This window comes from Corylus avellana, chromosome 10 (assembly GCF_965113065.1).
Source record: "Corylus avellana chromosome 10, dhCorAvel1.hap1.2, whole genome shotgun sequence".
Taxonomy (NCBI): Eukaryota; Viridiplantae; Streptophyta; class Magnoliopsida; order Fagales; family Betulaceae; genus Corylus; species Corylus avellana.
The window spans coordinates 12,395,846-12,412,212 of NC_142499.1; the positions used below are offsets into that span (position 1 = coordinate 12,395,846).

Sequence of the window (16,367 nt, forward strand, 5' to 3'; positions counted from 1 at the left end):
TGGATAAACTTTTTTATAGGTTGTTTCCTAGGAGGGGCCACAACCTTGGACTTAGAGCATCCATCATATATAAACAACTATCTTAGAAGCTTCATTCTTATTCCAAGGTCTTTGTGATTTCAACTGAACATAGTTTTGTCTGATATGACCAACAATTCCACAGTGGTGGCATGTAAGAACAAACTTGGCTGAAGTTTGTTTCCTTAAAGAAGCTTTGGACTTGAGCTTCACATAATTTTCAAAAAGACATTTTTTCTCGTGTCAAAACAGGCTACATTAACCTTGAATTCTTCAACTTTTATAGGTTTAACAAAGAAAGCCCCTTTCTATCAAAATTAGAAGCAAGTAAAGTGAAGTACCAAAATTATCAAAGCTCATACCTGATTTGTCTGAATTAGGCTTTTTACCGAACAACAATTTTTTTAGAGGACTTAATCAAATGTTCCTTAGAATCTTATTCATTGTCAAGTTACATATCTTATAATTTAGCATACAATATTAAGATTTCAAAGAGTCAAACAAGATATGTGAATCAAACAATTTAGCAATCAAAGACTTTTTTTTCATGGTCAACTTCATTAAGCTTTTTAAAGGCCAATTTATTCAACTTTTTCAATTTGATGCATTCTTTAAAAAGCTTCTTATAGGTCATTTGAAGGTCATCTTCATCCTCGGAATCATCTTGAGATGATATACCATGGCCAAGTGTGTCATTCACACTAGACCAGCTCCTCAAAGAAACGGTAAAAGCCATGTAATTTACAATCTCAATAAGGAGATCATTATACCTACTCATCCATCAGGTTGGCATTTATGGCCTTGTCTATAGACCTTTTGTAGTTAGAACAGTTAGCCCTAACATTTGAGTATTCTTATCTTTCTTAACCCTAAAGTTTCTTTTAACTTGAGAAATCTCACTAAGGGACTAAGATTTTTTTTACGACAACAAAGTCAACGATCTCACTCAAGAAATTAATCTAAACAAAATGAACCTCACTTTGATACCACTTGAAAAACAAAATTTAAACCCCAACATAATATACGCACAATTATGTAGAAACTAAACCAGTTATGCAACAAAATAATAATTAGACATCAAACCACTATGAAAAACATAAAACCAATCACATATCAATACATAATTTTTTAATGAAGTGGAAATCCTTTAAAAACACATCAAAAGTAAAATCACTCAAAGTTTCCAAACCTAGGAAACCAATGCTTAGAAGAATTCATAGTACATGAAAAACACACTTACAACCCTTGTAACGGTTTAGACATCTGTACACAGACAAATACCCCTACCGCTGCAGCTCCAAATAATCTCTAGGTATTAATCAATCCTTCGCCTCCTCACCGACCTATAGGCATACTTCAAGTTGTTGTTGATGTGTCTATATGTGGTTTAATCACCTCCAAGATATTAAATCAATTCAGTTCACGTCATATGAATTCTTGTGGCACCAATAAAATGGCTAAGCTCTAAATGTATAGTGTCTCAAAGACCTCAATATTTTCTTTTCTCAACTCTAGGAAAATCGTGCCTTTCAAGTCATTTTATTGACTTGGAAAAATTAGACTTACAGCTAAAGTTGCTTTAGGCTTACTGTGGTGGCATCTAGACATGTAAGTTAGCCGTCTAAACATCGTTAAGGTTTTATGCCTCAAAACTACGAGCTTGAGGCTACGGATCAAGCCTCTCGAATCTCCCCCTTATATACCAATTTTTAAGGCCTCATTCGAACCGGTACCAAATAAGTGCCTCGAGTTCTCTCCTTTAGAGTTATTAATTTCACACACTCGTCTGGGCATGATTATAGTCATCCGGATGCTAGAGTGAAGAAGAAATTGCCATATCATTGAAAATTCACCTCCAAATGTGATTCCCTATCCTCCAAAGCTCATTTTCATAGCACACCACTCAAATCCTAATACATGCACACAAAATAATACAAATCCATACGTAAAATTCCTTCTTTTTCTAAGGGAAAGCCTAGTTTTCCCATAACTTCCCAAGCATATCATCAAAAACTCATTTTAACACCCCACAACAATCAACATTCATTAATTCACACCAAACTAACCACTTATAATACTAAAAACGATTATGGAAGGGAGGGAGGTAGGGAAAAATGCTTATACCTTTGGTGATTCTCCTTCTTTTCAAGCAAAAATTGTTCGAGAACAATAGCATTCCCTCTCCACACTCTTAAACTCATGTTCTACTTTCTCTCTCACATCTAAGTAAAAATGGGAAGGCAAAACAAATGCTTTCCTTCAATTAGAAATATTTTAAATAGGCGATATCAAACTTTCTATGGAACCTCGTATGGACGCATTATTGGGGCTGTTCGGACAAAATTGAGTCAAAAGCATTTAATTTAGCTCCCATCAACCTCCAATCGCTTCGGCTATCGATCGAAACATAGAGATTCAAACTTGTCAGGATGAACAACGTTCCTTGTTCGAACCAAAATGGATATTTAGATTTAATTACACGTCCCATCCTCACCTACACTAGATCCGAGTGTTCATCTAATCTCTTTCGGACGCTTAACTTTTTCTTGTATAGACGGTATACTTCACATGTTCAGACGACATGCTGAATTCTTAAAATTATTGAAGTTCGAGCTTCAAGTATTTGTCCTTATCCTGTTTTGACACCCCTAGGGCAAGAACACACAACAAATAAAAAACACTCCTCTCCCCACAGGAGGAATACACTGCCACTAGGGAATTTATTCTCTCTAGTTTTTGCTTCTAGGTTTTTCTCTAGTTCCTGAGGAAAAACTTTGTAAGCCCACACTTACAGTCATTTTCCGTCATCAAAGAGAAGATCTAATGGAGGAATTGTGTCCTCAATTATTTGAAGATCTTGAAGCTCTTAGATAATTTCAAGATTAGCAAGATATTCTTCAAGAATATTATGAATATTATATTAAGAAATTATTCAAGTTCACCAAGAACACGAAGAACGCGAAGAACACGAGTAAGATGAAGAACAGGATGTGATGAGTATCGATTCGTACTATGAGTTTGCAAATATGCTTGAATGTGGATGACTCAACCCCACACCTCTTGAAGAACGGATGTATAGTCCTATGCCCCAATGACTAGGAGAAGCCGAAGCCACATGTAAGTAACACTAACTTATATATTTGTTCTAAATCTTACCATGCTTCTCTTGAAGACTTAAAATTTTGGAGATTGTTTTTATTCCGTTGCGTAAAAATAAAATTTTTTAATTTTACGCAATCGATCCAAACATTACTTTTCTTGGGTATCACAAGATTTGTGATGTCCTTTCTTGTTATATCTTCCAAATTAAGAATATTCGATGTCAGGAATGTAATGGAGGTAGCAATATGCATGGTGAGTGGAATGACCTACAATATTTATTTATTAGAAAATGTCCCTATATATATTATGTACATTAATTGGCTCATAAACTACTATTAGTTTTAGTTATAACATATACAGAAGCAAAATTTGCCATCAAATCTTTATCCATTTGACTTCTATTATCAATATGACAATATTGTTATTTTTCATTGCAAACGTAATTATGAATTGCAATTTGCTTAAGCTACTAAGATTGAAAGTATGATTTTGAAAATGAAATGGAGACTGGAAATGGGGAAAACCATATTGGTACTTTGCCAAGAGTTAGAGATACTCAATGGTCATCTCATTTTTAATCTGGTTGTAGCTTAATAAGAATATTAGGTGCAACTTGCTCAATTATCAACACAATCTCAAATGAGGGAGCCAATTATTCTCAACATGGTGATGCTAAAGTGGCATACATGGTATCAACATCATTTGAATTTATTTTAATCATGCATTTGATGAAATAGATTATGGGAATGACTTATACTATTTTCCAAGCTTTACAAAAAAAAATCTCAAGACATTTTAAATACCATGAATGTAGTGTCAACAATAAAATCACTTATTCAAAAGTTGAGAGATGATGAGTGGGAGCGTCTGCTTGATATTGTTAAAACATTTTATGAACAACATAAAATTGATGTGCTTGATATGAATGCTTATTATTCTAAATATTGAAATAGATCCCATCGTCAAAAGATGAAGAATCTTCGATAACAATGGAGTATCATTTTATAATTGATTTATTTATTGATCTAGTAAACTTCTAATCGCAAGAATTGAATAATAAATTTAGTGGGCATAGTGGGCATGCAGTGGAACTTCTTATTCCTAGTGCTACTTTAAGTCTTAAAGATGCAAACACAAAATTTAATACTGATGATATATGCAACTTAGTGAAGAAGTTTTATCCTCAAGATTTCACTAAGTAAAACTCTACTTGAGATTTTAATTGCAACATTATGAGTTTGATATGCCAAAACATCTTGGATTTTTTAAATATATATAGTTTATTTGAGTTATGCAACTAATTCGCAATTTCGGGAAAGTCAAAGATCTATAATTTCATTGACAAGTCAATTCTTATATAGTTGACTCTCCCTATTTTTACTGCCACTATTGAATGAACTTTTCCTACCATAAAACTTGTAAAAAAATAGATTACGTTCTAAAATGAAATATGAGTTTCTAGTAGATTACTTGATAATTTATATTGAGAAAGAAACTACCAAGAATTTCACTGCAGAGATGATACTTGATCAATTTTATTCCATAAAAAACCATACGTTGTTGAGCATAATTCGAAGAAGATACTTAGTTTTGTTTTGGACTAATATTTTTTTTTTGTACATGCACCTAAATCGCAAATTAGGAAACTATTGTTTTGGAAACAAAAGTTTTGTTTAAGATAATTTTATGAGAAGTGTTACACATACTCCCCTCATTTTTCTCTCATACTCATACTTTTCAAAATCACCATTGAATTTGTGGGGTCCATATGGCCCACAAATCTAATGGTAATTTAAAAAAATTGGAGAATGAGAGAAAAGCCCGAGTAAAAGAAAAAGAAAAAGAATTTTCTTAATTTTATAAACATGTAACTTTTGTATACACTTACAATTTATGACTTATATGAAATAAAATTTAGGGTAAATATGTTATAAGTCCCTCAATCAACACGCTAAAACTGTAAAAACCTTAAGTCTTTTTTTTTTTTTTTTTTTTTGAATTTTTACTCTGTTGATCAATGGAAAATGCAAAAAAATCATACCATTAGATTTTCCCCCAAATGTTTAACGCCCATCAGTCTCAAACTAAGCGCACCCTTTTGGCAATGTCGGCATATTAATTTTTTTTTTTTAATTTAATTTAAAAATTAAATCTAAAAAAAAATAAAAATTGAAGGGGTGACCGGAAAGCTACGTCTAACCCCTTCGAGGGTGGCCGCAAGCCACCCTCAGGGATATATAATATATTTACCATGCATATATATATATATATATATATATATATATGCTTATTTACTTGGGGAAGTTCCAACTCCGACAAATCTTGCTTCCATACCCTGTACACAGTAGTCGATTCTAGGCTTTTTGTAGCATGAGATAATTTTTTTTTTCTACTGATCTAAGTGCCAGTCACAGTAACTCTATAAATTTGTAACTACAAATTAACTTACGTGGGTTCCATAATATATAAGAGAAATAAAGACCAAACTACCACCAAATTGACAATGTCCCCTTAAACTTTCAATTGGGATAATATTTCCCTTCAATTACCAAAAATTGTCAATGTCTCCCTAATGACGAAAATACCCTTAAAAAATTAAAAAATATATATAAACTAAATCTAAAACCTTAAAATAAATGAAAATGGGAGCGGCAATTTTTTTTTTAAAAAAAATATATAGGGGTATTTTTGTCTTATTGACAAATATTTGAGGTCATTTTTGTCTTTTTGCTGTCATTGGAAACATTGTCAAGTTTTTGATAGTTTGGAAAGACATTGTCGTAATTGTGATCAATTAAGTGATAGTTTGAGAAAAAACTTGAATTTTACACCCCCAAAAAAAAAAAAAAAAAAAAAGAAAAAAGAAAAAGGAGACCAAGACTATGTAGTGTCCTTGCTTTCGGCACGTGAGGCAGAAGGGAAAGAGACAAGATATTAGACTCCACTTCTGACTTTGGTTTGTAGATTGCGGGAGTTAATACAAAGGGCAGGGTAGATGCGTAGTGTGAAAAAATTGCTTCCCTTCTCTCAAGTCACCACCATGTATATAACCCACTCACATGTTGATTGCACTATTTGAAAGGTCCATCTATCTACAATCCTCAATCCTCAAGAGAGAGAGAGAGAGAGAGAGAGAGAGAGAGAGAAGCCATGGGGAGGCCTCCTTGCTGTGATAAAGTTGGCATCAAGAAGGGTCCATGGACACCTGAGGAGGACATCATCCTTGTGTCTTACATCCAAGAACATGGTCCTGGAAACTGGAGATCAGTGCCTACCAACACTGGTAATTAATTAAGTCATCATCTTTTACTTTTCTTTCTTCGTTTTTTTGGGATTTCTAATGCTCTTTTTGTTTGTTTACTCAAAGGCCTATTAAGATGCAGCAAAAGTTGCAGGCTTAGATGGACTAATTACCTCAGACCAGGAATCAAACGAGGAAACTTCACTCCACATGAAGAAGGGATGATTATCCATTTGCAAGCTTTATTGGGTAACAAGTAATCTTCAAACTTCACCTTTCTTTTTCATATCTACATACAACTTTCTCTTTATTCTTTTCATGTATATATATATATATATATATATATATATATAAACAAATCATGCTAGTAAAAAAACACTCAAATTAATTCATCCTCTCTCGTCTTAATTAATTTGTCAATTTTGATGGGAAATAAATCTGCTTCTGACCAGATGGGCAGCCATAGCTTCGTACCTCCCACAAAGAACAGATAATGATATAAAAAACTATTGGAATACCCATCTGAAGAAGAAGCTCAAGAAATTTCAGTCAGCTTTAGACCCCCACATGCCGCCATCCGACTCAACCAAAAGCTTTATAAACGAGAGAAGAAGCTTGGAAATCATCACCCCTTCCCCATCTCTCAGCCTAAACCACTCCTCCACTACATATGCCTCAAGCACAGAGAACATCTCACGGCTCCTTGAAGGCTGGATGAGATCTTCCCCAAAGACTAACAACAAAATACTTCAACAAAACACCAACTCCGGGGCAATATTAATGGATAATCATCATCAGGCCTACCAACCGAAAGCTGAGCAAGAGGGCGGCGGTGGTGGGGGCGGCGATTTAGTCTCTCATGAAGAGTTCGAGTCCATTTTATCTTTTGAAAACTTGAACAACGCAGCGTGGGACAAGTCCACCGGGGATTCTATGCCCGGGAGAGCTTCTCAAGCTGCTGCAAATGATGACAAGCCGGAGAAAAACAAACCAAGATCTGACAACAACACTCCCCCATTATCATTCCTGGAAAAGTGGCTCTTGGATGAAAGTGCTGGTCAAGTAGAGGAGATGATGGAATTATCCCCAATGTTCTGATTAATATGATTTCAAAAAGGTGTTTTTTTTTTTTTTTTTTTTTTTTTGTAGGGTTTATTATTATTACCTTTAATTATCATGGGGGGTTCTGAGAAGTTCGGATCTCTTAGCTAGCAAAGTGCATGTAACTGAAGAGTTTCTGAATGAATGAATTATCTCAAGTAACATGATCAGTGTTGTTACTCCTTAATTAGTTTGTATTAAGGTATAGTTGAGTGAGTATAATCTGCTAATTAGTTATTGATCATTCAATTGTATCCAAATTATAACCATTTCTCAAATGCAAAAAATATGAGATGATCAGATTCAGGCCAACTATGACAGAAGGAGGGTTTTAATCCAGAATTAAAGGGGGGCAAATGGAAGAAATGAATACATATTTATTGAAGGCCTTTGATGGGACATAGTCATAATATATACTTTTCTATCTCTTTCATATACCTATATATATTATTGGCTAGGTATAACAGAAAGGATCGCTTATTGGTGAAGACAATGTTGAGTCTGCTAATTAACAAACTTATATTAGAAAGAAAAAAATAATTGTGATTTGCTTCAAAATATACTCACAAATGATGAACGTTTTTTAGATAACTAATTATTTATGGTAATTATTTGAAGTAAGGATGAGAGATACGCATGATAATGGTGAAAGGAATAATAGCCATATAAGTAAATTAGGATGCTGTCACGAAACTCTCGCATCCAAATGAAGCAAATGGTTGAGCCAAAAGTTCTTCTTTTTGGGAAATTTATAGAAGGGAAACATGTGATTTTCTTCACCTTTCGGTGTGAGAAGCTGGATTGCTGATCTTATAATGGCTACCATGAATATAATTTTCACAGAATTAATTCTGGAAAGGATTTGAATCCTCGCATCTTTGCTGCAGGTCCCCTTTACAGATCATAGCCCACCAATCATAATAATAATGATCATAATCATGATGCCACGAAATCAATGAAGTAAAAATTGTATAGAGCTTTGTCTGTTTGTGAGAAATGAATGCAGTACCCTCTCCACCAAGATGTTATATAAATGTGATTGGTAGTGGACAACCAAAGATTAGGTGCACCATTTGTTAACTCTGAAGACCAAGAAAATGTTAGTCAAGGTGTGAAAAGCTAGGGTGATGCTAAGGGTATGTATTACATTTTTTACCATAACATTTATTCCTAATAGTCTATAAAAAATATAGACTATTAGGTATCACTTTTTACACGTTAACGAACTGACATGGTAATTCACGCGACATTGACCACGTTAACCACTAAAATGTGCACGGTTACACAAGTTTAATTTATAAGGAGTTGTAGTAAAAATTATACTATTCCAAACATATTCTATGATGTTAAAATAACGAATAACCTACATTCTTTAATCCAAAAAAAAAAATCCGTCTTCCAAAATATAGGGCTCCAATTTTTTTTATATATTAATTGGCTATTATTATTATTATTATTATTACAAAAACATAAAGAATCCAAGTATCAAGTTTTGTATTGTGGCATACACATCGTCTAATTATCTATACGATACTTTCTCATCATTTTATCTTTCATACAATTTTTATTTTTATTTTTATTTTTTATATCTTGTTCATTATCTTATGGGTATAAAACTTATAAGCAATATTAATATCCTTACATAATTTCAAATCATAGTAAATTAAAGAAAGTATTTAAAGTGTGTACATATTTAGTAGTGAATTAAGAAGGGCCTGTGAGGTTACTCAAAAGCGAAAAGAAATTAAATGAGATGTGAGCCTGCTGCCTGTACGATGGACTCATTTATTTGCTGTGAAGAAGCAAAGCCTCTCCTTTACTTTACCGCCTTTTTGGGGTAAAAGAATAATCTTCTTCAAAAATAAAAAATAAAATAATAATAATAACAGTAATTATTATAAAACTACCGTTTGGCATGGACTATGGAGTTCAGCAATCTGGTGACAGTGGTACCCAACATGGCAACATTCTTTATATCGTTGGAAGCGTCAGTCTGCAGGCATTTGACAGGACAAGCCCACGTACGTAGTCGGTTCTGCTTCGACTGTACACACTAATGGCAGGCGGCGCCATCAGAAGGCAGCTAGCCCTAGCCAATTTTCTTCTACACTAGTAGAGTTACGTCTTATGCCTTACGTCACACAACACTTTTAGGTAGTGTTTCGTAAATGGGTTAGTCAACTTATCGTAGTTGAAGTGATTAATTTGAAAAAAAAGTAAAAATGCTTTATATAAAAAAAGTGAAAAAAAATTGTATCAAAAAATGAAAAAGTTTAGTTTTATAGTGATTTTTTTATTTGAATAATAATAAAAGGTGAATAATGTGATATAAAAAGTAAAAAAATTAGAATTTTTTGATACTGATATGATATAAAAAGTAAAAAAGTTAAAATATTTTGATGTTGTAACGAGGGAAACCCAACTCATTTACCAAACAGAGCCTTAAACTCTATTATTTGTTATATAGTAAATGGATAAAAATCTATTCACCTTATAAGTAGACTTATAGCGTGAGTGGAACAACTTAATTTGCTGCACCAAGTATATATATGAGTGAAAATGGTGTTCTCTCTCTTTTTAGTTTTATGTGTTAGGTTTTTGAGTTGACTAATTCAATGATAAAATAATTACGGATGTAAGTTGTTTTAGTATTTTTGAGAACAATTTGATCAAGACATAGTTGTAAAGGACTTCTCGAGAAGCTCATCTGTAATGGAGTCTGAAGAGCCTAAAGACAATGTGTTCAGTGAAGACCATTGACACGCTATCTGATATGACGAGATGTCTAGAGAAGACCTATAAGACGTTGATAACTTTAATCAATCAAGAATAAAAGATATATATGATGTTGTTAAGTTTAATCAATTAAGAAAATAAGCCAATCGAAATTTCATTAATTTGAGTTAAAATCGACTCAAGTATTGGATTGTGGTGAAACTAGAGGCATTAGAAAGCTAACTCAATATGCGAGAAATCTTAGTGAAACACAATTTTTCTAATTTTAACGTTTACTATACCAAAATCGTCCCACAATATTGGCCCGAGAATCTGGGCGAATTATATCCGAAGTTTCCTTCTCTTACTAGTTTTGTTTTTTTTTTTTTTTTAATCTTAGTCCAACTTGTATTAGGTTTTCTTGAAATCTATTAATGGGACTTCTAAGAACAAATTTTTAAGGGTTTCATATTATATGTTGAAAGGTTTCACATTATGGTAAGAGAGAGGTTTAGATCTAGAGCTTCAAGTTAGTTCTCTCTTAGAGTTTAGGTTATTAATAATCACCAACCATGAAAATCTGTTGAAACCATATTAGAGTTCTAATGGTAGATCATAAAGAAGAATTGTTCAGAGGTTCTGAAGCAATTGCGGTAGGAAGGCAAGTAGGTTGCTTGTCTTTGTATGCAAGGAAGTTTTTTACAAAGGTTTTGTAAGTGTGATTGCTTGTACAACTTAATTCTTCATAGTGGATTGATTTTCTTAGTAGACTGCCCAAGAGTGGTTTTACTTTAGAGTAGTTCTTCAAAAGGTTTTCATTTCATTACCAAAATCTCTGTGTCAATTGCTTTACTGCTTTTCATATTTCGGTGATTGTTTGGTTGTGATTGGTTGATTTTTTTAATTTTGTGTTATATTGGCATACACCTATTCAACCTCTTTCTAGGTGTTATTGGAGTCTATTTTGTATCTTCATTATGTGTGAGGTAAGTTATTTAGATGGTGAGTACCACTCTAGTAGAGTTGTCCACCATAGAAAGAAAAAATTGTTATTGATTCAAAAACCACGTGGAACAACTGTAGTGACCCAAATAATTAATTAGGCTTATGACAGCTTGATTAGAGAGTTAATTGGACTTTGGGTCACTAAGGACACTTAGAGGGGCTTTTTTGGAATTTCAAAGCTACAATGGGCGAACACTCGCGTGGGGGACCACACAAGCGCTCGCTTGGCAACTGTACACGAGCGCTTGTGTGGGGACCAAGCTAAGCTCTAAGGGTTGTCTCCCACAAACGCTAATTTTATCGTCTTCAGCTAGACTCTCCACAACAGGTGTGTTGCATGATCCACACAACATGCAATAGTAGGCAAACGCACCAAAAGAACCGGTGAAAATGAGTTTCTCTTGATCTAAGGAATAACCATCAAGCACACAGTAGTAAGGATGTCCAGCTAACCGTTCCACCCTCTGATCAAAGAACAAGGGAGGGAAATGATCTTTCCTTGTTGTGGCATTCACTTTGCAGTAATCAATGCACCCCTGCCAGCCTATCTGAACACGAGCTGGGACAAACTTGTTGTCCTTATTTTTCCCCACGGTCACACTTGGCCACTTAGGCCACACATGAATGGGTCTAACCCATTTGCTCTCTGAAATCAGATATACAGTGCCTGCATCCAAAGTTGATCACTTCAGCTCTTGTAACCTCTTGCACGTCCGAGATAGGGCCCAAAAATTTATACGTTAGGGTGTTAGGTAAAGGCTTTACATCCAACTTGAAAGGCTTAGCTGCTAATGAATATGGGTTGGGAAATGATATCTCAGTGGATTCCTCATTCTCCTGCTGCATCTTAGGAATGGGTTCCAAAACGGCTTTAACTTGCTCAACTAATTTGACAAAGTCCAGATCATATCCAAATTGAGCAAAGCATTCTTGCACAGGATCCTCCATACTTGTCTCACTTACAGTCTCAGCGTGCTCAAATAACCTCTCAAGGTCCAAATTACCTCTAGATTGAGCAAAACACTCCACCTCAGAATCCTCAATACTAGGCTCACTGAAAATACCAGCTTGCTCAAGTAACCTGTCAAGGTGCAGATCACCTCCAGGTTGAGCAAAACACTCCACCTTAGGGTCCTCAATTCTAGGCTCATACAAAGCACCGGCTTGCTCCAGTAACCTGTCAAGGTCCAGATCGCCTCCAAATTGAGTGAAACACTCTCCCATAGGGTCCTCCATGCTTAACTCACTAGCAGTCTCATCTATTATTTCTTCAATTAAGCATACATTTTGGACCTCATCATAGTCAAGTGGCTGCTTGTTGATGTCAAAGATGTTTAGCTCCACTGTTATATTCCTAAAAGAAATCTTCATTACCCCAGTCCTACAGTTGATTAGGGTGTTAGCCGTAACTAAGAAAGGTCGCCCTAAAATCACCGGAATTTGGCTCCCAACATTTTGAACTGGTTCTGTGTCTATCACTATGAAGTCCACAGGGAAGTAAAATTTATCTACCTTAATCAGCACATCTTCAATGATTCCCCTTGGGACCTTCACAGACCTGTCAGCCAATTGGAGTGTCATAGATGTGGGCTTTAATTCTCCCAACCCCAATTGTAGGTAGACTGAATAGGGCAGGAGATTCACACTTGCTCCAAGATCCAATAATGCCCTTTCAATCCAGCTGATGGACTCCCAGGATCCTTATACTTGATGGGCAGCTTGCACTGGCGGATAGAGCTGACTTGCTCGGTCAGACGCACCTTCTTCGGGCATTTGTCATTCTCTTGACATTGATCAAGTCCTTTAAAAACTTGGCATATGAAAGCACTTGCTGGATGGCATCCAAAAACAGGATGTTTATCTGAATTTGTTTAAATACCTCAAGAATTTCAGCAAACTGTACAGTCTTCTTCGGATTCTTCAATCTTTCTGGATAATGAGCTTTTGGGACAAAACTCCTGGGGGAATCATCAACAATGGGCGTGACTATGGTAGGCTCAGCATCTCTTTCCTCACTGTTGGGACTTTCTTGCCTTTGCGGCATAGCAGGATTCTCTTCTTCTTGAACCACTTTATTGTCCACTTGTCTCCCTGACCTAAGTGTGACAATTGATTGCACTTATTCTTGCCTGTGCAGGATTTGAAGAGTTTCCAACCATAAATTGTCCCTTAGGGTTGGGCACTAGCTGACTTGGGAACTTTCCCTTCCCTTTTTCACCCAAGTGGTTTGCTATTTGTCCAATCTGATTCTCCAGCTTAGCAATTGCTTGGGTGTTTACCATGTTCGCTTCCTCACCTCACTTATGGATTGGCCTGTGAGCTGCATGAACTCCTTGAGAGTCTGTGAGATGTGAGATTGGAATTCCTTGAGAGTGTCTTCCAAAGACGACTGAGAAGAAGAAGCTGGCACTTGATGTGGAGCTTGGAATGCAGGAGTTGGCGCTAGATGAGCCAAGTGACCTTGATTTTGAACCGGCGGAAGAAATCCTAGAGGGTATTGATTTTGAGCATGATGAGGGGCTCCTCCCTGATTCATTGGTTGGTTCTGCTTCCATGAAAAGTTAGGGTAGTTCCGCCACCCTGGATTGTAGGTCTCTGACTAAGGTCCACTTGCTTGCTTCCTATAATCGTTGAAAGCATTCACTTCTTCCATTGGGCATTCGGTAAAAATCGGTAAAGATAGACAATTCTGTGCTAAGTGTAAAGGACTAGCACATATGGAATAACTATCAACATTAAATGCACTGGTTGCATTGATGGACTGGCTCACAGCGAGAGCATCGACCTTCTTGGTGAGAGCATCTATCTTCATCCTTAAATCTGTGTCTTCTTTTAATTCATAGATGACTCCTTTCTTTGGGATACTGGCAGATTTGTCCCGACAACTTGAAAAATTTCACTGCTGCGAGTTCTTGGACAACTTATCCAATGCTTTGTATGCTTCATCCCCCGTTAAGCTTAAAAATGCCCCCCCTCCTCCCCCCATTCATAGACTCGATCATACTACAGTTGGACTGAGTCAATCCTTGGTAGAAGAACTAAACGAGTCTCTATTTCTCATATCCATGTGGAGGGCATTTTATCAGTAACTCTTTGAACCACTCCCAACTCTCAGAAAACTTCTCATCCTCCTCCTGAGTAAAAGAACTAATTTCCTTTCGGCACTCATTGACTCTAGACATTGGGAAAAACTTATTCTAGAACTTGCTCAACAATATTTCCCACGATGTGATGGATCCAAGCATGTTAGAATCCAACAATGGCTTGGCTCTTTCGTGAAGAGAGAAAGGAAACAGTCTCAAATGAATACTCCTTAGAAAAATTATGAAATTTAAATGTGGCGCACATGTCTTTGAATTTCTTCACATGACTGTAAGGGTTGTCCAACTCTAAACCATGGAATGAAGGTAAGTGTTGGATGGCATGAGGTTTAAGATCAAAGCGCGTAGCATTGGTTGGAGGCAATACTATGCATGAGAGAGAGTTTGTCGCAACGGGTTCGAACAATTCCCTATGAGATCTAAAGAGGTCCACATTCTCAGGTATGTTATCAGGTTGGTCTCCCATTTCAACACTAGTCTCTAACTCAGCAGGTGTTCTACGACTTATCCTAAGAGTTCTTTCTAATTCGGGATCTAAAAGTGTAAACTCTATGTTCAAGGATCTCCGACCAAGCATACACCAAACAAAAAATGCTAAAATAAACTAACTAACAAAAACAAAATATTCACAAAAATAAGAAATGAGAAAACGGAAAATAAAATAATCACAAAATGGACTGAAAAGAATTTGCATAACTTTTACTTAGTTGTTGTCGGTCTATTGATACTGTCTACAGAGATGCACTCGAGCACAGGTGAGGAGCGTCACGTTTTACTGGTGCTACGCTGGTGCGCTCGAGCGGCAATTGTTAAGTGCCAAAATATTCATATTTTAGCCCTTAAACTTATATGTGTTAATTCCTTAGTGTTGTTAGTTTATGCCATTTTATTCCTTTTCTGTATTTTCTGTGTCTTTGTAGGCCTTTGGAAGAAAAGGAAGTAAACCAGGAAGTATTGAGCTTAAAGAGCAATTTTGGGAAAAGGTAGAGGCTCTGCTAATGCGATCGATCGCAGGGGACCTGCGATCAAGCGGACTACAAGCGGAATGACCAGACGAGCGCAAGGCGTGCGCACACAAGGAGACTCGATTGCAGATGTGCGATCAAGCGTACACGGGCTGCGAGCGATCGTACCCATGCGCTGGAGAACAATGAGCTGCGGCCAGAATGCCCTTTCCTTCCATATTAGGGTATTCCCAGTCCCACTTGTAATAAGACTAAACCCTGCTAATTTTTTAGTATTACTAGTGTAACAAGGACTTCTAAAGGCCTATAAATAGACCTCTTAGCTTCTAGGAAAAAGTGTGGAGAAAGAGGCACAAGCTCTAGAATGGAATTGAAGACTAGATCAAGAGGAGTTTGGGTTTTTCTTCTCTTCCACCTTTTATTTTGTTATGTAGTTTGTATTTTAATTGGGGCTATATTGAAGCCCTAATCATGTCTATTTATGATTTCAATATTGGCGTCTTCGCTACAATTATATTTTGGTGTATTTAACTTGACTAATTCCTGCTATCTTGAATTCCTCATATGTGTTTGCCTGATCAACATATGCATGTGGTATGGACTCGTTAATTAAATCAATTTGGATGATCGAGCCTGGGTTTAATAAGAGTAACAAAAGAAATTCACACCGGGTTCTTGGGTTAATCAACATGGGAAACTGGGAGTAGACACCTATGCCCTAGGCCTCATGTGTTTGTCGATTTTCACAGATTTATGCTTTCTTAAATAACAACTTAGTAGACACCCATGCTAAATCCTTTAAGAAAGAAAAGAATTAGAATAGACACTCATGCCTAATTCATTGCTTAGGGAAATCAATAGCTTAAGGAGTAGACACCCATACGCTTAGGTTGGCAAACATTAATTATACCGGTAAGATTGACACATTGGCATATTGTTATGTTAATTAGTCTGATCAGTGGTGGATATCAAAACCTTAATCCTTTTTAGTTTTACTTTATCTTTTATTTCTTTATATTAAATTCAATCGTGACAATTGAATTTTATCTTTTAATTAAATAGGAAATTACTTTTAAACATAATTTAGCAATCCTAGTGGGAATGATCTCGTATTTGCCT

The 16,367-nt window shown here is 35.8% G+C and overlaps 1 protein-coding gene and 1 non-coding gene across 2 annotated transcripts; both read left to right on the plus strand.

Annotated features, from left to right (window-relative positions):
* Positions 1–6,124: 6,124 nt before the first annotated feature.
* Positions 6,125–7,657, plus strand: MYB60 (myb domain protein 60). The gene is made up of 3 exons (XM_059607365.2): positions 6,125–6,403; positions 6,488–6,617; positions 6,814–7,657. Exons 1-3 carry the CDS (start codon positions 6,271–6,273, stop codon positions 7,457–7,459), a joined length of 909 nt encoding a protein of 302 aa, XP_059463348.2. The 5' UTR covers positions 6,125–6,270; the 3' UTR covers positions 7,460–7,657.
* A 6,585-nt stretch (positions 7,658–14,242) lies between these two features.
* On the plus strand, positions 14,243–14,346 carry LOC132162686 (small nucleolar RNA R71). Its single transcript, XR_009438264.2, has one exon. It is a non-coding gene; the product is annotated as a small nucleolar RNA R71 (small nucleolar RNA).
* Positions 14,347–16,367: the final 2,021 nt, after the last annotated feature.

Coding starts and splice junctions, on each gene's coding strand:
- MYB60 (XM_059607365.2), top strand. CDS start 6,271: ATGGGGAGGCCTCCTTGCTGTGATAAAGTTGGCATCAAGAAGGGTCCA. Junction 6,404..6,487: donor ATCAGTGCCTACCAACACTG/GTAATTAATTAA, acceptor GTTTACTCAAAG/GCCTATTAAGATGCAGCAAA. Junction 6,618..6,813: donor CAAGCTTTATTGGGTAACAA/GTAATCTTCAAA, acceptor GCTTCTGACCAG/ATGGGCAGCCATAGCTTCGT.